Source organism: Vidua chalybeata, chromosome 25, assembly GCF_026979565.1.
Source record: "Vidua chalybeata isolate OUT-0048 chromosome 25, bVidCha1 merged haplotype, whole genome shotgun sequence".
In the NCBI taxonomy this organism is placed as follows: domain Eukaryota; kingdom Metazoa; phylum Chordata; class Aves; order Passeriformes; family Viduidae; genus Vidua; species Vidua chalybeata.
Genome location: NC_071554.1, coordinates 6,675,836 through 6,696,374, shown reverse-complemented (window position 1 = coordinate 6,696,374; position 20,539 = coordinate 6,675,836). Strand labels below are relative to the sequence as shown.

Sequence of the window (20,539 nt, the reverse complement as noted above, 5' to 3'; positions counted from 1 at the left end):
TCACCTGGATCTGCTGTTTGATCCTGCTCATGTGGCTCGGCCGGCTGCGGGGAGGTTGCCGGGCTCATCGCTGGGGCTGCACAGTGGGCAGGGCTGGGAAAAAAATATTTAAGCCGTTTGCACGTGCTCTGGGCAGGAGGATGTTTTGTCTCGGTGGATGTTTTCAGAAGATGGGTTTTTTTTTTAGCTGTGCCTTCGCGAAGAAGTCCCTTCTACAAGTGAGGCACCGGGAGGAAGTGGGGTGCCCTGGTCACAGCCCACCACGGCCTTAGGGTGTTCTTTGATGCTTCCTGCAGCCCTCAAACTTCTTGTAGCTGACGAAGGTTTCACAGCGACTGAGCTGTCCTTGCGGCCCGTCGTGCTGGTCACGGAGGGGACCTGGGTGGGGTTGGGAGGCGCTGGCTGACCCCCCAAGCCGAGGGATGCGGGGGCTCATGTGGTGTCAGCAGGCTGGGATGGGGGCCAGCTTGGCAGCAGCGGCCTCTGGCAGCCCCATCTCTCCTCCCCGGGCTCTTTGCAGCAGGAGCCTTTTCCTGCTGGAAGCCCGTGGCCAGGAGCCGCCTGGCTCGCGGGGCTTCGCGCTGGGCCCGGGGCAGGAGGTTGTGCAGGCTCAGGTGTTCCCCTCCGCTTTTTGCCTTCCCTGCCAGGAAAGGTGGATGTGGCACTTGGGGACGTGTTGGGGGCATGGCTGGACTCAGTGATGTTTCCCAACTCAAATGATTCCATGGTAAGGTGCACCTCTGCTTCCCTGCGTTGCACCCCAAGAACCCGGCAGAGCTGCCCAGGGCTCCCGGGCTGTTTTCGGGCGGTGGGGACACGCGGTGGGGACACACAGCCGTGCTGCTGCCTGGCACTCCTGCCGGAATTATGCGGAAGCTGTTTGCGCTCGGCTCCGACTTCGTTAGCGGCAATTAAGCAAATAAAATATTTGTGTTTGCAGCTTCCACTTGGGAGGTTGGGACTGCCAGGGAGCGCTGGACTGGGGTTGGTGGCGTCTCCGGAGGCACTCGGACTGCTTGCGGGGGCTGGGCGAGGTGGCTGCCGGCTGTGCTGACCAGCTGGGGCCGGGCAGGAGGGACGGGGCCCCCGAGCGTCCCTGTCCCCGCGCGACAGCGCTGGCAGGAGATGGCACGGGTGACCCCGACCCCGACGCGGCGGTGCTGTCTCGGTGGAGTGAATGGGAGCAGCCGAGCAGACGCCGCTCCCGGGGCTGGGATTGGGGCCGGGAGCGGGGCAGCCCCCGCCCGTTAACGGCCACGGGGGCTCGGGAGGTGCTGGGGGAAGGGATGAGCGGGGGAGGCTCGGGGAAGGGGGGTCAGGAGCAGAGATGTCCCCGGCTGCTGCTGGGGACAGGGTCAGTGTTCGGTGCCCTCCGGGCGCTCAGGTGCCTGATGCTGTTCTTCCAGCGCTTTTCCCGGTGTTTGTTTCCCTCCGCCTGGCCGTCCATGGGCTCTCCCATGCCAAGGCATTCTCAGTCTCCCGACGCCGCCTTCACCAAGCACATAAAACGTGCGAGAACGTTACATTTTCCTTGTCAGCTTGTTTCAGGCTTCGTGTTTTTTTTTTTTTTTTCCCTCTTGCCTGTTCTGTCGTGCCAGGGAAGAAGCTCTTTCTCTTGTTTGCTCCTACGTGTGTTTTTAATGCCCTGAGAATGCCATGCCCTTTCCCAGAGCGCCCAGACAGTGCAAACACCCTTGAGGCTTCTGCGTCGAGATGCTCCAGAAAATCCTGTTGACGTGCCCAAGTGTGCCCAGGGCAGAGGTTTCTGGCTCCCGAGCCCTCGGCTCTCCAGTGTGTGCAGAGGGACACTGGACTGTGGTGGATTTTCACCATCCACGAGGGAGAAGCAGAATTTAGGGGGGCTCAGAGTGATGCTGATGCTCCTGGATGGACCTGTCCCTCTGGCTCTGTATCTGCAGCTCCATGGTACAGCCTGGCAATGTCTGGGTTCCCCCCCCCCCCCCATCTAGACTTGCAGTTGAATTTGTTTCATTTTTAGCCTTTTCTTGTTCCAAAACTCCTGTTTCATGTTTTTCCTCTGGGTCCCTGGACCTGCCCTGGCCCTGGGAACAGGGATGCTGGTGAATCACATCCTGGCCTGAAATGCACATTTTTCCCTTTGTTATCCAAACTAAGGCAAACCAGCCCTATTCCAGCTTCCCTGGGAGCTTTCTCAGAATAAAGTCTATCAGGATCAGGGCCCTAGGGGAGGAGAGACACCCCCTGGAAAACCAAGGCAGGTGTTTGTTGGTGCCTTTAACCCTTGTCCTGGCTGTGACCACCTCCTTGCTGCCTGTTGATGTTGGTTTTTCCCTTGACTGCACCTGAGATGGAACTTTTCCATCACTTCATCACCCGGTCCTTGCTCTGCAGAGAGGCTGGGAGCTCTGAGCACCCCAAAATGCCCCATAAGAGTCTTCTCCTGGCTGCAGTCCCTCTGCAGGGATTTGCTGCTTTGCTTTGGGCAGTCGTGTGAGGGTTAAGCACGGGGGGCTGGAGGCAGAGGAAGGCAAATCCCTGCTGCATCCCTGGGAGCTGGGAGGTAGCACAGGCTCTGGAGAGCCTTATCACCATGGCCCTACCATCTGCCTGCTTAAACCTCCATAAATAAGCTTTTTAATAATCTATTATTAACATGCACTATAATTGTCTTATTAGACATGTCTACAAACCTTTAGTTACTGCGTGATTAAATGTCAAGATTCCCAAACCTCTTCTCCCCCACGGCAGCTTGGGATTTGCTTTGTAGCTTTCCTTGGATCCTGCTCTCTCATTCCAGCTTGGAGATCCCTCCTTGCACTTGGTGAGACTGAGGCTTTCCCCTCTGGACAAGGATCCCCAACAATTAATCCCCTGAAGCTAATTGCTTCCTCATTGGCAGCCTCAGAATAGATAGGTGCTGGAGATGGAGGTTTTCCCTTCTGCTGCAGGTGGTCTGACGGGAGCTGCTGCTGCTTTTACCCGTGCAGGGGGGAGGGGGTGCCAGCCTGCGTCTGCCTGGCTGGAGTGGTCCTGGGGACACGGGGTCTGCTCCTCTTTGCCGGGTGAAGGGTGTCTCTGGGGAGTGGCTGTGCAGCTGGCAGGTGTCAGAGGGACTTTCCTGGGTGTTCCTGAGCCGTTGCTTTCCTGGGAGCGGCAGGTTCTGCACCCTCTGCCCCATCAAAAGCCAAAGTCCAGCTCTTCAGCTGCTGGAAGGCAAAGGCAGAAGAGCCCTCGCCTGTGGAGCAGCCCTTTCCCCCTCCCTGCTGCCAGCTCTGGGGGCTCACTTGTCAGCTGCAGCTGTTATTTTATGTATTTTTTTAAGATCAGGAGTGTTGTTCCTGCTTGCTGGATGGCTGCTGGCTGCTCGTGGCTGTTCCAGGTCCTGCCTGGGTGTCACAGCCCAGGTCTGCAGCTCCTGCCTGGGCACTGGTGGGGGAGCATGCTTACTGCATGTTCAAGGGGCCCAGGCTTTGCACCCCAGTTTCTCCCTCCTGGAGAGTGAATCCAAGCGTAGATTGTGGCGAGCCAGGCTGGGGCTGTCCCTGGACGCCTCTGCCAGGCCCCAAATCTGGGTGCTGGTTCTATGCTCGCTGCAGGAGCAGGACAAGAGACCTCCCTCTGTGCCATGGGGTTCCGGGGGGTGCCGGGGCTGTTCCTGTTCCTGCGTGCCTGCCCTCTGGGATGCTGCTTGCTCCAAGGAGGCGGCTGGGCTGCAGTGGGAGTGCCAGGAACGCCATGCTCCTGCAGTCTGGGGCTCAGTGGGGTCTCGACGTATCACCGTGGCTCTGCGTGACAGATTTAGAGCTGGAAGGGGCCTCTTGACTGGCTTTGGCCAGAAATTTGTTATTTCCTGACCTTCCTGCCTCCCAAAGTGCTGAAAATGTTGAGGAGCAGGAGGGGGGTAAGGGAGGGTGCTTGGCACGCCTTTGGCACCTGGCTGACCCCAGTGTCCTGCAGCAGGGATGGTGGGCCCAGCTCGGGGGGTGGGGGGCTCTGGGCAGCCCTGCTGCTGAAGGCAGGGGCAGGGATGTGCCTGCCATGCCCCCTGTTACCTGGGGACTCCACTGTCCACCCAGGGTGCCTGGAAGCTGGGACAGCCCCCATCCCTGACGGGGATGCGTGGAGCAGAGCGTTGCACTGCAGCTGGGGGGTGGGAGTGTGTTGCAGCTGGAGCAACTTCTGGAATATTTTTGGCATACACAATTTTTATGCCTTTTTTTTTTTAATTGGGCTTGAAAAATAGTATCAAATCACCCATGACAGGGTGGCTGTGCTGGCACAGCCCCCCCAGCTCCCTGCAGCCTTCCCAGATTGCCAGAGGGTCCATCCTTGCTCGTTCCAGGGCTGTGCTGGTGAGCCCTAAATTAACCAATAACTTCTTTGGCTCCCTGGACTCCCCATGTGGATCCAAGTTTTCCTGACATCGTTAAGTTAATCAGGATTGTGGCTGGGATGGGGAGGCAGGAGATGCTCTGAGGATGAGGGATGGGGACATCGATGACCTGATGAGTCTTAACGAGGCCCCCGTCCCCCACGGCCCTGCTCAGGAGACAAGCCCTGGTGACCCCTGGGCGTTTGAACCTGTGTGCTGCTTTGTGCTAGAGGCCTTCAGCCTAATTAGCCCAATTAGCTGAGCCAAGGAGCACGTGTGGCTCGGGACCCTCAGCTGCTGGACACGCGGCTGGGGCAGGCTGCCCCAGAGCAGGGTGTCACCAGAGGCGAGTGGTGGCAGTCTAGAAGAGGACATGGGCTGCTTGCTGTGGCCCAGCTGCTCCCCCAGAGCGTGAGGCTTGATTTGGGGTGCTGCCCGAGGGGTCTCGCTGCTGTGTCCTGACAGGAGATGTGGGAATGGCTTTTCTCCGGAGGGGATGGAACATTGCAGCCACTTGCTTGTGGAGGGGTGGACTACAGCAAACTGCATTCCCTTGCTTGGATGGATTTGGAGGTGTCTGTGGAGCTCTGTGGTTTTGGGGCTGCTCTGTAGGGCTCCTCAGGGTGCAGCCTCCTCTCTGTCCTGTGCTGTGTGACCCTGGAGCTTCGGGTTCCTGCAAAAAGCTGTGATGGTGGAAGGTTCAACAGCAGCAATCTTCAGGGCTGGTCAGGAAGTCCAGGCAGATCCATGCAAGGATGGCATCTCCTCCAAAGTCCTTCCCTGCTGCTGGCAGCCCACCCGTGGGGACGAGGACCCGTCACAGCCCCACACACCCTTGGGTGCCAGGTCTTCATTCCCTGCCAGCACATCCTGCCTGTTAGCAGAGGTATGCTGACACCCTGGGTAATTAGCTGCATAAATGCTCTTTCCTTAATTACCAGGTGCTTCAGTGTGGTTAGTTGAATTAGGACAGGTGGGTGATCCTGGGGCACCCCCTGGCACCTCAAAGTCCTCACTGGGACATCTGGTTCTGTGGTTTTGGTGTCAATGGGGCTCCTGCCTCTGCACCCTGTGGAGGTGGGTGCTGGAGCTTTCCTGTGTGTTTTTGGGGAAGGAGCAGCTTGGGGGTAACTTTGGAAGCCTCTCAATGCCGGGGCAGACTCTGAACTCTTCTTGTGGTGCAGGTTCAGCCACTGCCCTTCTGGGGCTCTTTCCAAGGACTCTCTTATTTCTGTTATTATTTCTTCTTATTTTTACTGTCTTTTCATCTGTCTGCTGAGTGATAATATCCCATTGATTTTCTGCAGCCAGCATCCAGCCTGCTTTCCCTGGATTATAACAATATTAAACTAAAGCACTGCATCTCCTCATTGGGCTATTTCTCTTTATATCAGCTGAACTTTTTATTTAGTCTCTCACCCAGGCTCCTGTCTGGAGGGCTGCTGGCTCTGAATGACATTTCTCTGTCTGAGAGGCTGTGTCCTGCCTTCCTTCCCATGGAATGGTGGCTGCAGCTGGTTGGGGATGGGAGCTGGGATCTGTCTGGGGAAGGATGTGTGCAGGGAGGAGGTGGAAGGTGCTGGGTATTAGGGTTTCATGATTCTCCCATGGGGCTGCAGGGTGTTGTGTGCACTTCTGGCACTGCAGGGCCTCCTCAGTTATTCCTGCACGCTTAGTGTAATCCCGGAGTTTTTGCTGGAATGAGTTGAGGGTGCTGCAGTTCAGGATGGATGGATGCCCAAGCCAGCGCTAGCTGAGCCAAATTCATGGACTAGTAAAAACAAACCTGTTTTTTCTGGGCTTGATTTGCCATTTCCTTCCCTTTGCTTGGCTGAAGGGTGCCTGGCGTGGTCCAGCGTGTTCCCCAGAGCTGTGACAGACCTGCTGGGCACACGGCTCCTTGTAATTCCTCCCACGAGGGCTCCTGCCTTGAACCTCCCACTCCACAGCAGCGGTTCAGCCGAGCCCTGGTGCTGGTGATGGATGTGCCCACGTCACACGTTGTCACCTGCCAGCCCCGCGTCAGTCAGCCCACACTGCTGTTCCTGGCTCTGCTGGTGGCATGGAGGAGGAGGACGCTGACCTGGATTTTGCATGGCACTGAGCCTTATTCCTCTCCTCGCCTTTATCCCACCCGGGCTGGATGCAGGCTGGGATGCTGGGCACGGTGGGGATGCTGTGGCCCTGTCACTGGATGGGGGCCGAGGGCTCCCCAACTCTGTTCTCTGCCTGAAATGCCATCAGTGACCCTTGGAGCTGCCTCCCAAGACCCTCCCAGTGCTGGCACATGCTCCATTCCAGGAGGATGAGCCTCCCAGTACTGTGATCCCACATCCATCACTGTGGAGATGCGGGACTTGCTTTGGCAGGGGAGGCTGAGGGCTCCCCCCTTTTTATCCCTGGCAGAATGGGGTTGGTTTGGAAAACTTGCTCTTTACCATGATTTCTGCAGCTGATGTGATGTGTGCTGCTGCTGTGTCCTAAGGCAGCTGCTTTTCCTGCCAAGGGAGCATCTCTGTGTCCTCAGGCACCCCCTGAAAGCAGCGTGTGCCCTTTGGGGCTCATGGTCCTGGGCTCTCTGGGTCCCTGGACATGTGGGGTGGATCGTCCTCAGCAGGGACCTGGGGGACCTGACAGTAATAAAGGAGTGAGGGGGAGAAATGAGCTTTATTCCCCCTGCCTTTTCCAGTTTATTTTACCTTGTTCCCATTTTTTCCCCGAGGTGTCGCACAGCTCTGCAGCCTGTGAGCTGTAATTGCACATGGTGCGATCGATAATGGCAGGATGGAGGTTTCCAAAGGTTTCCTGCCTTTTTTTTTTTTTTCCCATGGAGTCCACCAGGCAGCACTGATGATGTTAATTAAGTGATGGTTCATTATTAAAGCACTTGTGCAGTGGGTTAGTGGCCTCCTGGCTGTGCTGCTTGAAGGTGTTTTTGTGCTGCAGGACCTCTCTTGAGCAGGGCTCGAGTAATGGAGTGATGCTGGTCCTTCCTTGGGAACAGCTCTGGCTGGATCTGGGTGCTGGGCACCAACAGCCTTTGGATGGGATGTTAAATCCCCACATCCCCTGGGCATGGAGCTAAAACCTCCTGGCTTGTGTCCCCCAGCATCTCCAGAGCAGCCAGAGAGGTACACTCCAGGGAGACATTCCTGGTGCTGCCTGCAGCAGGGTGATGCAGCACCCAGTCCCAGGAGTGCTGATCTCCCTGGAGTTAAGAGTGTGTGGAGATGCAGTTGGCAGCTGGACTTGCCCCAAGGAATGATTCTGGCAAGATTAATTATTCCCCCTTTGCTTTTAAATGCATTTTCACCACACAGTGATGTATGGCCCGCTTGGTCCTTGCCCAAGCACAAGCCATCCCTGTGGCATTGCAAAGTCTTCGGAGTTGTATTTTCCTAATTGTATTTGCTTCAAAATGCCCGTAATGAATCCAGATTTGCCAATTCTCCCCCATCCTTGGGGTTCCTTGGGGGCTGCTGGGACTGGGTTCTCACTGCAGGAAGTTTGACAACTCCTTGGGGACCTGCAGGTAAAAGCCGTAAAGAGTCTTTACCAGTCAAGAAGAAAAAAAAAAAGGAAAAAAGGAGATTTATGTTTTCTGTAGTTGCTGGCAGATGGATATTGTTCTCTAGTCCTGCGTGTTCCAAACACTGAGGTTATCAGGCATAAGTGACTTATTATGCAAATCCTCCGTCTTAATATCTGGCTGCTCTCTCCCTGGGATTGCATTGGCCAAACCCCACACGTTCCTGGAGCTGCTAATGTTTACACATTTGCTTCTCTGGCTAATATACAAGGCTTCAAGTTGCAAATTGATGTTTCTTACAGCTGAGCAAATTATTTTTCTATTAAATACAATATTTAAAATGATTTGGAGAACCAAAACAAACTACTGGTGAGAATTCTAATGGTGCTGCTTTCCATATTCTTCCAACCAGCTATTACTGGGGATGAGAAATCAGTGAGATTTCTCTTAAAAGTTTCTCTTTGGCAGAATGGGGAGCAGAGGAGCAGGGAGGGGGTTTGTCATCATCTCTGGGGTGTCATGCACAGAATCACTTTCAATGTTGTGCTGGTGCCCCAGGCCCTCTGCATGTGCCAAGTGCAGCTACAGAGGGATTCAGCTCCCCTTTGCCTGGGCTGGAAGAGGTTTTCCCAGTGAAATCCTGGGGTGTTTGGGCTTGCCCATGGAGCTGTTGGTGTACCCAGTGTGGCGGGGGTCCCAGTCAGTGTGAGATGTTGGGGTGCTGGCACACAGGACCTCTCCCTGTCTGGATTTTCCCACTGAGCTGGATTCCTCAGTGCCAAACAGCCCCTGTAAGATCCCACCCCCAGGAATTTGAGCCCCCTGCGGATGGAAATGATCCCAGATCCCTGAACCTCGCCCGGGAGCCTGTGGGGTGCTGTGTACAGGATCTCACTGGCTGAGAAGTGCATGTAATTTTGGCCGAGTTGCAGAATGTGCTCCCTGTCCCCCACGTCTGCCGGCGCCCGGAGGGAAGCGGCTCCCAGCGTTTCCTTCCCGGGGCACGTTCCCGTAGGAGTGTGCCAAGGAAAGCACCTTTAAATAGCAGCTGGGATCTGCGAGGTGGAAGGCTGGCTCTGCTCCAGGCGTGCTGGGAAGGAATGGCACCTTGGTGGGATCTGCTGGAGCTGTGGTTCTGTATCCCGGCACACCCAGCCTGGGCTTTCTGCCATCCCTGCGGTGATCCCGGGTGTTCTGGGACTTCACCACATCCCCTCTGTGCCTCGGTTTCCCCATTTGCAGCAGCTCATTGACTATCCTCTGTAAAGAGCTTCATCCTTTGGTTTAGACAGAGAGCATCTTCCTCACGTGTGTTTAAGAGGAGAGGTCTTGGGTGTGGTAATTTGGGAGTGTGCAGCTGCAAAGCCTCCGCCTCCATCACTTCTCCTGGGAGGCAATGGGAACTTTGGATTTGATGGCAGGAGAGCTCTGTTCACCCCCTGCCACATCTTGGTGTGGTCAGATGATGGTTTCACTCTGCTGAGTGTTTGCACTTGGCTGCCAGGGCAGTGTGCCATATGTCCTGTGGGTACCTGAATCCTCCCCATTTCCTGCTGAGAATTACTTGGGGTGGAGGATTGGAGCTGCTGGATAAGGCCAGGGACAACAAACTTATTTTGACTCTGAAAGATGACCAGTATTATCTACCCTGGCTGGTACATGTGCCATGGGGTGTTTGTGCTCCCAAGATGCTGCACCCCAGAGATGACCATGGGGCTGATCCAGTCCTGGCTAAGCCAGGGTAGGAGCGAAATGGGCTTTTTCCCATCAGGACTGGGTGTCCTGGGTGGCTGCACTGTATTTTGTAGCTCTGGGGAAGTGGCACTTGCTAAAGTTTTGGTATGAGCCCATTTTTCATAAAGCCTGTCCCCATTTTGCAATATTATTGGTGTTTTGTTCCCATCAGATGATACCCCAGAGGGTCTTGGGTGGGGGAGAGCACAATCCTGCAATCGTGGATGGTGCTGGGCTGTGATCCCAGTCCTGCCATCCTGGATGGTGCTGGGCTGTGATCCCAATCCTAGATGGTGCTGGGCTGCATTTTTGCACAGGAGCCTTCTCAAGGCTGCTCAATAAAAGGCAAGAGAAGACACAGATCATGTCCCATGGTGCAGGAGGTTAAACAGGAAAGGTTTTAAGTGTGTAATTAACTTGGAAGCGAGAGCAGTGTAGACTCTGTGGATGAAAGAGCGCGGGGTGGGCTGTAGGCAGGCGGCCACGTTCCTCAGTGGCCATGGAGAATTAATTAGATTCTGTCCTTTGTACTTGGCTGTTTGGTCTTTCTTTTCCTCTCTTTTCTTTGTGAATCACTAGTCCCTCCCCTCCCCAGATTTCCTGCTCTTCATCCTTGTAGAGGGGGATGCTGGGTGGCAGTGGTTCCCAAGGGATGCTGAGTGGCAGTGGTATCCTTCTCCCTGGTTAATCCATTAAGCCACCTCCTTTTCTTTCTTTTTGAGAAATTTTAGTCTATCTGGTGTTTAACCCTCACGTTGGTGTCCATGCCTCTGCTCTCTCACATGCCCTGGTGCTGCAGTGGTACCCGGGGGGATGCTGAGCCTGCTACCAGGCTCTCTGACAAACCCCTCCAGCTGTGTTTTTTTGCTTTCTTTCAAACAATTTTGCTTCATCTGGTGTTCAACTTGCTTTCTTTCAAACAATTTTGCTTCATCTGGTGTTCAGCTTCTACATTGGTGCCTGTCCCTCTGCTCCCTTCTACCTAGGCACGTGGTGGATCCATGGAGGTGGCAGCAGTACCTGGAGGAGGCTGAACAGCTCTAGTCCCCATCTCCCTAGCAAATCTCTTGAACTACCTCTTCTTTCTTTATTAAAAAAAAAAATCGGATCCATTTGGTGTTAAACCCCCGTGTTGGTGCTCATCCCTCTCTCCCCGCTTCCCAAGAACGCTGTGATGCTCCGGGGGTTTTGTGTGGGGTGTTCCACGGGGCACGTCTCGTCCTTGGCACAGGCTGCCTCTTGTGCATGGGGCAGGCTCTGTGTTGGGGGTGATTTAGGCAGCTTTGGGGTGTTCAGGCTGTGTCTCGGACACGTCCCACCCCCGGGGGCAGACCCCCAGCTCCCTGCAGTATTTTTAGCCGCTGTCGCGTTGGGATCGCGCCTCCCGCGCTCGCTGCCTTCACCTCCGCACCCGGAGCTGCTGTCACCCTGGCCTGGAGCCAGCTCAGGGGGCCGGGGGCTCCTTGGTTCGTTTTTAGGGCGTGTCCATACCTGGAGCAGTCTCACCCGGCTCCCGCAGTCCTTGTCCTGCTGCCCTTGGGATGGAATAACCCTCCCTCTGCTGCAGGCGGATATTTTGGGTTGCAGCCTCCCTACCCTCCTTGCAAATGTTGTGATGAAACATTAATTTTTTTGCAGGTCGCTCTGGGTTTCCCCTCTCTGACTTTCCACAGCTGCTGGAGCACCTCCAGCCACCCCCTGTGGAGTTGGACTGTTGGCATTTAATTGCTCAGGTGTTAATTTTTATGCCCTTTATCTTGTGATGAGGAGGGAGAATCTGCTGGAGGTCGAGCTTCTCCCAGCCCTGTCCTTGGCTGGGGAGAGATGGTGCCAGAAGCGTCCCATAACTCATGGAAACCAAGGTTCTGTGAAGCCCTTTTGGCTTTTTTTCCCCTGTGTGTACAAATCATGGACAAATTAGTCAGGGAAATGGAGTGGCCAGTCGAACTGCCTTTGTTTTGTGCCGTGGATGGGAGGGAAGGCTCGTGCTGGGAAAAGCCTTGGCAGTAAACCTGTCTGAGGAGGGAGATGGATCAGCTCGGCCAGCACAATATCTGCTCTGTAATTGCCTTTTAAACTTCTGGAGCCCAGGCATCATCTCGTGGGTGGCTGAGGATGCAGGTGTGGGGTGGTGGAGCCGCAGATTGGTGGCAGTGGCTGTGCTGGGGATGGCAGCAGGATTTGGGTGGGGGGCTGCAGTCCAGGAGGGAGAGGAGGAGGGTACATATCTCATTGTGTTCAGCGGCTGGGAATAGTTTATTGGGGGTGAAGGAATCTCTTTTCCCTGGGAAATGGGGCTCTGCCAGCCTGAAACATTGTTTGACTCTTCTCTGGTTTCTCAGGCCAAAAAAAAAATCCCCCAAGAACAAATTTCTGCCTCCCAGAATATCCTGCTCAGCAGATCTTGGAAAGAAACAGTTGGGCTTTTTTTCTTTTAAATCACTTGGCACTTAGTCTCTGACACTGTTTTATTTTGAAATTTATTTTATTTTCCTTCCTTCCTGGAAAATTTTGACAGATTTGTGCTTTTCCTCCCGTTAGAAAGTGCAGCCAAGTTCCAGACTCTAAAATCTGACACGTCTCGTGGTGAGAGCTGAGGACCAGGGGCTGTGGTGCGGGGGCACATCCGCACGTGGGCTGGGCAGACGCTCCATTTTGGGAAGGGCTTTAAGAAAGCTGTGATGTCTCAGTGCCTCCAGACATATGAATAGGAGAGAATTTGCTTACAGTTTTTTAAGAAGAAGTTTCTTACGGCTCTGAGAGGAAAAAACAGTTGGTGACGGAGCTGGAATGTGCCCTTGTGCTTTAAAAAATGAGTGCGAAGGGGATGAAAAAAGCCACAAATGTCTTCTTATATATGAAAGAGTTGGGAATTGAAATTTCCTGAGCATCTTATGGGCTTTTTTCCCAGTGTTTGGACTCATGTTTGACTAAATGTTGCATCCAAGCATCCCCTGAGCACAGGGAGGCACAACCCGTGCCAGCAGCGAGGCCATTAACTGCCAAATCCCCAGGTGGCAGGGGGAATTACTGATGTAATTTGGGATAAAATAGGAAGAGAACAGCAGAAATAATCCCGCGGCCCAGCTCTGTTTTCCTGCCGGTCCTTTAGGGGATGTTTGCCGTTGTTCATTCCGCTTGCTCAGGGCTTCCTGGGGCCCCTGGTGAGCCCGGGCCCCGTTAATGAGCGCTGTGCCCTGGTCCCTGTAATCGTGGCTTTGGTGGGACAATGGGGCAGTCCCCGGTGGCCCCACAGCAGAGCCGACCTGAGCTCCAGGGTTGCATGGATGTGGGAGGCCTGGATGAGGGAGCTGGAAAATGGGAGTGCGCTGCAATGTGGGATGATGGGATGGGGCTGGGTGGGGGAGCTGGATAAAGGATGGAGGAGCTGGAAAATGGAGGTGGGCTGGAATGTGCGATGACGGGAGGGGCCTAGATGGGGGACAGTGGGGCTCTCTCTGTGTCACCTCCCTTGGGAACAAGTGGCCTTCTGGCATCTGCTGCACTTCCCCGTGCTCAGCTGAGCACGCTGTGGACCAGGGAGGTGCTGTCTGAGGACCACCCTCAGACCCCCAAGAGATAAATCTGTAATAAAATACAACTGCCAAAAGGACTCAGTGGTGCCAAGGGGGGTGGTCAGGGCTGCGTTCAGGGTTGGAGGCCCTGGCTCAGAGCTACCACACTCACATCAGGCCATGGAGAGACCCCCAGGAGCCCAAGCCACAGGTGGAGGGTCGGGGTCAAAGCACAAATTCTGTGTGGCCACCACAGCCAAATGCTGTTTCTTGGGGGAAGCCCCTTGTGCTACCGACCCCCAAGAAGAGAAGCAAAGCTGGGAGCTGCATCCTGCTCCTGCTGCTGAGGCCTCCCCGGGAGCTGAGACCTGCCAGCTCGTGTCCCTGGTGGAGCCGTGGGGCCCTGGTAGCATCCAGGACCAGAGCCCTGCTCCGGTGCCCTTGGGGAATGCCTGGAGTCCCCCAGCACTCCAGGGGCATCGCACCGTCCTGCTGGGCTTCTGGGGAGGGAGCAGCCACTCTGGGAGCTCGGGGGCTGACGGCTCTGTCCCCACAGCTGGCTGCACCTTCGAGGAGGACAGTGACCCCAGCCAGTGCGAGTACAGCCAGGGCGAGGACGATGACTTCGACTGGGAGCTCATCCGCAGTTACCTGGTGCCTCACCTGATGCCTGACCTGCCTCACGGTGAGTGCCAGGCTCCCCCGTGTCCCTGGGACCCTCTGTCCCTACCCTGCCTCTGTGTCCTGTACCCCAGGACAGGACTGTGTGGCTCCTCCTGGTTTAATTCCTGCAGTGTTTTAGACTTGGCTTCTCCCTGCTTATGTGGGAAATGGGGAAAAAAAAACAAACACGTTTCTGGCTTTTTCAAGTGTGGGGAAGGGCTTGTGAGTTGGAGGCATCTCCAAATCTTGGGAATGGTAAGGAAGAAAATGAAAATGGACTTCTAAAAAATCTCATTGGTTTTAAACCATTTTTTGTTATTTTCTGGGTCCATGTCCTCTCTGGTGGCCAGGCTGGGGGAGCAGACCCAGCCAGGCAGCTGTGAGGAGCTCTGCTCTCCATGAGGATGGTGTGGGCACCATGCCTGGGTGCATCTGGGGGCTTTGCTCGCTCCCTGCTCTGAACTCTGTCTTGCTGTGACCCCCTTGAGTTGTTTCTGGACCCATCTGCTCAGTGAGGTTCACTGGACTTGGGATGCTCCTTGTTTTGGGGACTGCTGGCTCCTGCCTGCTCCTGAAGGGCAAGTCCTGTGCTGAGGATGGGCAGAAAAACAGGAGAGCTGGTTTAGAGCACAACAGTCAAAATAACCTTTTCTGTTTATTAAAATATTACCTGCTTTGTAGGAAACTCTTTACTGTTCCATCAACCTGCCTCCAGCTGTTTATCTTGTGCCTTGTTCATGCTAGGGCTTAATTTGGCTTTTCCCCTCCACTAACTCTGCCCTGCCATTACCCTTCTCCATCACTTTCTCCTTCCATCCTGTCCCTCCTGGCGTGTCCTGGATGCTGGGTGGGGGCAAACAACCCTCAGGGATCTGCTGGCAGATCCCTGCCCCTCCCTTGATGATTTTTCCAAGTAATTGCTTTAAACTGAGCTATCCTAATTGGTATGTGTCCAGGGGGTTTCCTGAGGAAAGCAGAGCTGGGGGTTGAGGTGGCTTGTGATGGAGTGTCTGAAACTTGTTGAGTTAGTTGAGTTTTCTGCTCAATATTCAGCTGTAATTTAAAATCTGCAGTGAACGACCTGAGTTTAAAGCCTGGGGGCTTGCAGGGGCCTGGAGGGTTGGGTGGAATGGGGCTTCTCTCTCTACTCGAGGAAAGAACCGTGTGTCAGCAGGAGATGGGGTCTTACAGGAACGCAGAGTTTAGGGAAAAGACTCCAGGATTGATGGGGAAGTGGAGTGACGTCTCGGGTTGGATGGTGTGAGCATTGCAGTGTCACCCTGGGAAGGAGATGCTTGTCCCTGTAGCTCCCCTAGGACAGGTAATGCTGTCTGCTCATGGTCTTGGGGCACCAGGGGGGTGCAGGGACCCCGGTTTTGGGTGGCTTTACCCCATTTTGGGTGGCTTTACCCCGTTTTGGGTGGGGAGCTGTGCATGAGGCTCCTGCAGCCCCATCACCCCCTCGGTCCTTGCAGCAGCTCAGGGGATCAAAAGGATTTCACAGTGCCAGGGCCTCTCCAGGGAGCACTTTCCAAAGGAGTCTCGTGGTCTCAGATTAAAATGAGTTTTTATTGGCCATCAGCCAGTTTCAAGGAGTGTAGGATTTATTGGAGTGGGTGCTGGCTGCTGGCCACCTGCTGCTACCTTTCCATCCTGCTCTCTTCTTGCTTTCTTGTTTGGTTTAGGGCTTTCCCTCCCTTCTCTTGACTTATCTCTCTTTCACCTAAAGATGATGGATGGGTCTCTCCCATGTTGCAATTGTGATTTTTTTTTTTTTTTTTTGTCTCTTTATTGTTCCTTTTTTGAAGGAGCAGCTGCAGGGAGCTGGGTAAGGCAGGTGTGAACTTGTAATCCCAGACTGGCTTGGGATGGAAGGGACCTTAAAACTCATCCAGTGCCACCTCCTGCCATGGCAGGGACACCTTCCAATGGCCCCAGGTGCTCCAAGCTCCATCCAGCCTGGCCTTGGGCACTTCCAGGGATCCAGGGGCAGCCACAGCTGCTCTGGGCACCCTGTGCCAGGGCCTCCCCACCCTCCCAGGGAACAATTCCTCCCCAGTATCCCATCCATCCCTGCCCTCTGGCAGTGGGAAGCCGTTCCCCTTGTCCTGTCCCTCCAGGCCCTTGTCCCAAGTCCCTCTCCAGCTCTCCTGGAGTCTTTTTTTGGCACTGAAAAGGGCTCTAAGGTCTCTCACTCAAAATATTAAAACAACATATTTGTGGGTGGCTTTTTTCCTCAAATGTGCTTTTTCCTAGATTTTCCCTCCAAATTGACTGAATGAGGAAAAGCCCTGTGCATCAGAGCTTCTCGGTGCATGGAGCTGCTGTGTCCCTGCACAACCCTGTCCCTCTGCTGGGGGGGACTGAGCTGCTGTCCCCACCCTGAAGAGCTCTGATGTCTCCCCATCCCATCTGAGGAGCTGCTCCTTCAGCTCTCAGCTTCAGCCCTGCTTCCCAATCAGTTCCTGCCGCAAGTGATAAAAGCCTTGAAGGAAGCCTGATTGTTTGCTCCCATGAGAGTTGCTGCAGTTTGTCCAAGAAGACAAACTGCTGGTGGTGGTGGGAGATCAGCCCTTGGTGCTGGGGCTGCTTTGGGAGATGCTCAGCACAGAAGTGGGGAGTGGTTCCCTGGTTCCTGTGCCGCTCTGACACGGAGAAGGATCGGGCACACATCAGCTTTGTCTTCCAGGGATTTCCTGGAGGCAGACGCTGCAGTGCTCAGACCTGCTCCCCTGGCACCTCTTGTCTGGCAGTGCCGCCCTCTCCCTGTCATCCTGCCTGCCTTCCTTGCCTTCTAATAGCTCTTGGAAGTTTTTTAAAATTTATTTTTATCTCTCAGTGATTTTGTAGGAGGAAAAACCCATTGAGACAGGGAACTGGGGGGGAGTGGGTTCTTCCCTCCTCTTCTTGTGGGGCTGTTTGGGTTTTTCCTGGAGGGATGCAGTGGCAGACAGAGCCCTTGGGATGGGGAGCGTGATGGGAAGAACTGCCCCTTCCCTGTGGGCAAGCAGGGCTTCAGCTGGCCTTGGGCACTTCCAGGGATGCGGGGGCAGCCATGGCTGTTCTGGGCACCCTGTGCCAGCCCCTTCCCACCCTCACAGGGAACAATCCCTTTCCAATATCCCATCCAACCCTGCCCTCTGGCAGTTTGAAGTACCTCTGCTTCTCCTATATTTCTAAAAGAAACCCAACCCACACCCTGGGCTTCAGGCTAATGCCAGATATTTACAGCAGAGGAGGATAAAATTAGCACAAAAGCAAGAGGCTGGAACCTGCTTTTTCCAATGCTGCAACACCAGGAAGAAAATTAAGGGGGGAAAATAGTGTGTGTGGGAAGCCCTGCCTGATGAGGGATGCTCAGGTGCATCCCTGCTCTCAGGTGACCTTATGGGCATTCTCTGTCTTTTAAAATAACTCATTGGTTAATTTTAGTCTTGGCCTCTTTATTTTGGTCCTGTGGCTTTTTCTTTGTAAAGGGAGGGCAGAGGAAGGGCCTGTGTGTGTTAACAAGAGCCCATTCATTAATGAGGTGGCTTTTGGGAGATATCCCCTGGCATAGGGTGGGTCAATGGTCTCTCTCTGCTCTGCTGTCCCTGGACCAAATGGGGCTGATCTCATTAGAGCAGAAGTAATTTTGCTGGGGGAAATGAGAAGAGAAAAAAGAGAAGCATGGACGCAGTGCCTTCCCCTTGGTGGGTGAAACGAGCTGTGCTGGACTCCGAGGAAATAAATTGTCATCGTTTTATTTCACCCTGAGTAGCCACCCCAAGGGGCTGGCAGGGCCAGGCAGCCATGCAGGCCAGTGGTGTGGGGAAAATTTCCCTTTTAGGGATTTCTTTCCCTTGTCCCAGCTCTCGTCCCTGAAGGATGCACTGGGAGATGCATCTGGTACTGGCACCGTGTCACCCCAGCTGGTGCTGTGACCCCCTGGGTGTTTTGGGGTCCCCCCAGCTGCAGGTCCCAAACTCTGGGGCAATAGATGGGTGCCCCCTGTGATCCCAAATGCTGCATGGGCACGAATGGGTGCCCCCTGCAATCCCAAGTGTTGTAGGGGGATGGATTGGTGCCCCCTAAAATTCCCCTTCACCTTCCTTTGGCTTTTCTTAGAGCTGCTCAGTGGGAGTCGAGGGGAGGAAAGTGCCTGAGTTTAGAATTAATTGATAATGAAGTACTGACTGTCAGGAAAACAATGGTAGGCTTGAATAAATGGCCCAGCTTTGTTACTTACAGCTTGTGCTGGTATTAAAATGGAGATTAATAATCCTCTCGCCTTTGGTGAGGGGGAGGATTTGGTGGGGCAGCTTCCCATCCATCCTGTATGCCAGCCCATGGCTGTGATGGACAGCTCTGGGAGCTGCCCCGAAGGGCTGGGACTTCTGCATCCCCCTCCTGCCTCCAGACTGCCTGGCTTGGAGCGTGCAGGACAGGGAACAATGCTGCCTTTGGGGTCCCCTTTTGGGATTGTCATCCTGCCTGCCCTATAAGTACAGCTTCAAGGCTGTGCTGGGGCTCCTAGTTTTGCTGCTGGTGATGTTGGGTGGTGGGAGGTGGGATCCCAGCAGCTGCTGGTGGTGGGGCAGGTTTGGGAATGACATCCCAGGCACCTCTGAGAGCTGGGATGCTGCTGCTGCTCCTTAAGCCAGTGAGGATTTCCCTCTGCAAGTGCCTGATGAGCACAGTTTAAATGTGGTGACAACTGTGTGGTAAATGATACGAGGAGCTGGGAATGGAGTTGAACAGCTGGGGCCCACATGGGGAGGGGATTGATGCAGCCAAAGCAGCAGCTCTGATCCTCCCCTCCTCATCCAGCAGCCAGGTCCCACTGCAGTGTCCTGCTGCTGTCCAGAAGGCATCTGCTCCTGACTCCATCCCACGTCCCTCCTGTCCTGCCCATCCTCATGGGCTGTCATGGACCAGTGCCCTGGGGCCTATGGGCATCTCTGTGGTCCCATATCCTCCAACTTCTCTGTCCCTGCTGGCAAAGCTCAGGCAAGGTGGAACAGGAGATTAGAATCATAGAATCTCCTTAGCTGGGAAGAACTCACAGGGATCATCCAGTCCAACCCTGGTCCTGCCCAGACCCCCACCAACCCCACCCTGGGCACCCCTGGAGCTCTGGCAGCCTCGGGGCCGTGCTCATTCCCTGGGCAGCCTGGGCAGTGCCAGCACCCTCTGGGGGAAGAACCTTTCCCTGAGCTCCAGCCTGAGCTGCCCTGGCCCAGCTCCAGCCGTGCCCTGGCTGCTGTCCCTGTCCCAGAGCAGAGCTGGGAGCTGCCCCTCGGGAGGAGCTGCAGATCCCTGAGCTCTGCCCTCAGTGTGCCCTGCTCCAGCTGCGCACACCGAGAGCCCTCGGCCACCCCCTATATGGCCCCTCCAGACCCTTCACCATCCTCGTGGTTAACTCCGCTCTCTCCCCCTTCTCCCCTGCTGCCTCAGGCTCCTACCTGATGGTGAACTCCTCTCAGCACACCCCGGGCCAGAAGGCTCACCTGCTCTTCCAGGCGCTGAGCGAGAATGACACCCACTGCCTCCAGTTTAGCTACTTCATGTTCAGCCGGGACGGCCACAGCCCCGGCACCCTCAGCGCCTACGTCTGGGTCACCGGGGGCCTGGTGGGCAGCGCCGTCTGGAACGCGTCCGGCTCGCACGGCCGCCAGTGGCACCAGGCAGAGCTGGCAGTCAGCCTCTTCTGGCCCAGCGAGTACCAGGTGAGGCCCAGCAGCCCCCCGGCCCCAGCCCGGACCCCCCGGCCACGGGTGACCCCTGTTTGGTGCCGCAGGTGCTCTTCGAGGCCGTGGTTTCCAGCGAGCGCAGGGGGTACCTGGGCCTGGATGACATTTTGCTCCTGAACTATCCGTGCTGTGAGTGCCATGGGGTGGGACCTGAGCGGGGGCTGCTGCTGGGCTGGGCTGGGCTGGGCAGCGGGGCTTGGAGCTGGTGTCCATTGGGATGGTCCTGGGCAGAGCAGAAGGCCTAATGCCAGGCTGCAGCCTGCTGGCACCTGGGTGTCCTGATGTTAGCTGGGCTGGTGGAGCTCCATCTCCTGGGCACCTCTGAGGCTCCTTTTTTGCATCTATCCCCACCAGCTGCAACATTGCTTTTAGTTTTGATCAAACCTTGGAAAAGCACAGATTGAACGCAAGGCCTGAGTGTCCCCATCAAGAGGGGCCACCCAGGCTGGTGGGGGTCCAAAATCCCAGACTGTCCCAAGACATTGGCTCTTGGGGTCCCCTCCTATTTCTTCTAGGCTGGGCAGGAGATCTGCCCCCTCTATCAATCCCATACTCTGCATCTGGCACCAGCACTGTGGGGTGCTGGAGAGAAAGGCTTATCCCCGCCTGGGACACTGGCTGGTTCTGTGGGGACAGGAGCACGTGCCTCACTCAGAGCCAGGCTGTGAGAGTGGGCATCAGGCCTGTCCAGAGCTCGGCTCAGCTGGGTGGGTTTCTGGGCAGGGGAGGGATTTTTGTGGCAGTGCTGCCATGGGTCTCCTTGGAGCTCAGGTCCTTCCTCACCTCTTGCTTTGTCCCTCGGCAGCGAAAGCGCCTCATTTCTCCCGCCTGGGTGACGTGGAGGTGAACGCGGGACAAAACGCCACCTTCCAGTGCGTGGCCGCTGGCAAGGCTGCCGAGGCTGAGCGCTTCCTCATGCAGGTGAGGAATGGTGGCGGCGAAACCGCCGCAGCCAGCCCCACACGTGGCCTTCCTGCGGGAGAAAACCCCGCTGGACGTGGTGGGAGAAGGG

General features: G+C 55.5%; 1 protein-coding gene and 1 long non-coding RNA gene across 7 annotated transcripts in view; one reads left to right on the top strand and one right to left on the bottom strand.

Annotated features, from left to right (window-relative positions):
• Positions 1-20,539, top strand: part of PTPRU (protein tyrosine phosphatase receptor type U) — a 56,672-nt gene that overhangs the window by 1,751 nt on the left and 34,382 nt on the right. For all 6 annotated transcript variants that reach the window (XM_053964462.1, XM_053964461.1, XM_053964460.1 and 3 more), the window contains exons 2-5: positions 13,689-13,817; positions 19,232-19,503; positions 19,575-19,656; positions 20,333-20,448. In XM_053964462.1, coding sequence (XP_053820437.1) covers positions 13,689-13,817; positions 19,232-19,503; positions 19,575-19,656; positions 20,333-20,448 — 599 coding nt within the window. The remainder of the gene's footprint in view (positions 1-13,688; positions 13,818-19,231; positions 19,504-19,574; positions 19,657-20,332; positions 20,449-20,539) is intronic.
• On the bottom strand, positions 14,085-19,370 carry LOC128799768 (uncharacterized). The gene is made up of 2 exons (XR_008434832.1): positions 19,285-19,370; positions 14,085-14,385 (listed from the first exon to the last, which is right to left on the bottom strand). It is a non-coding gene; the product is annotated as an uncharacterized LOC128799768 (long non-coding RNA).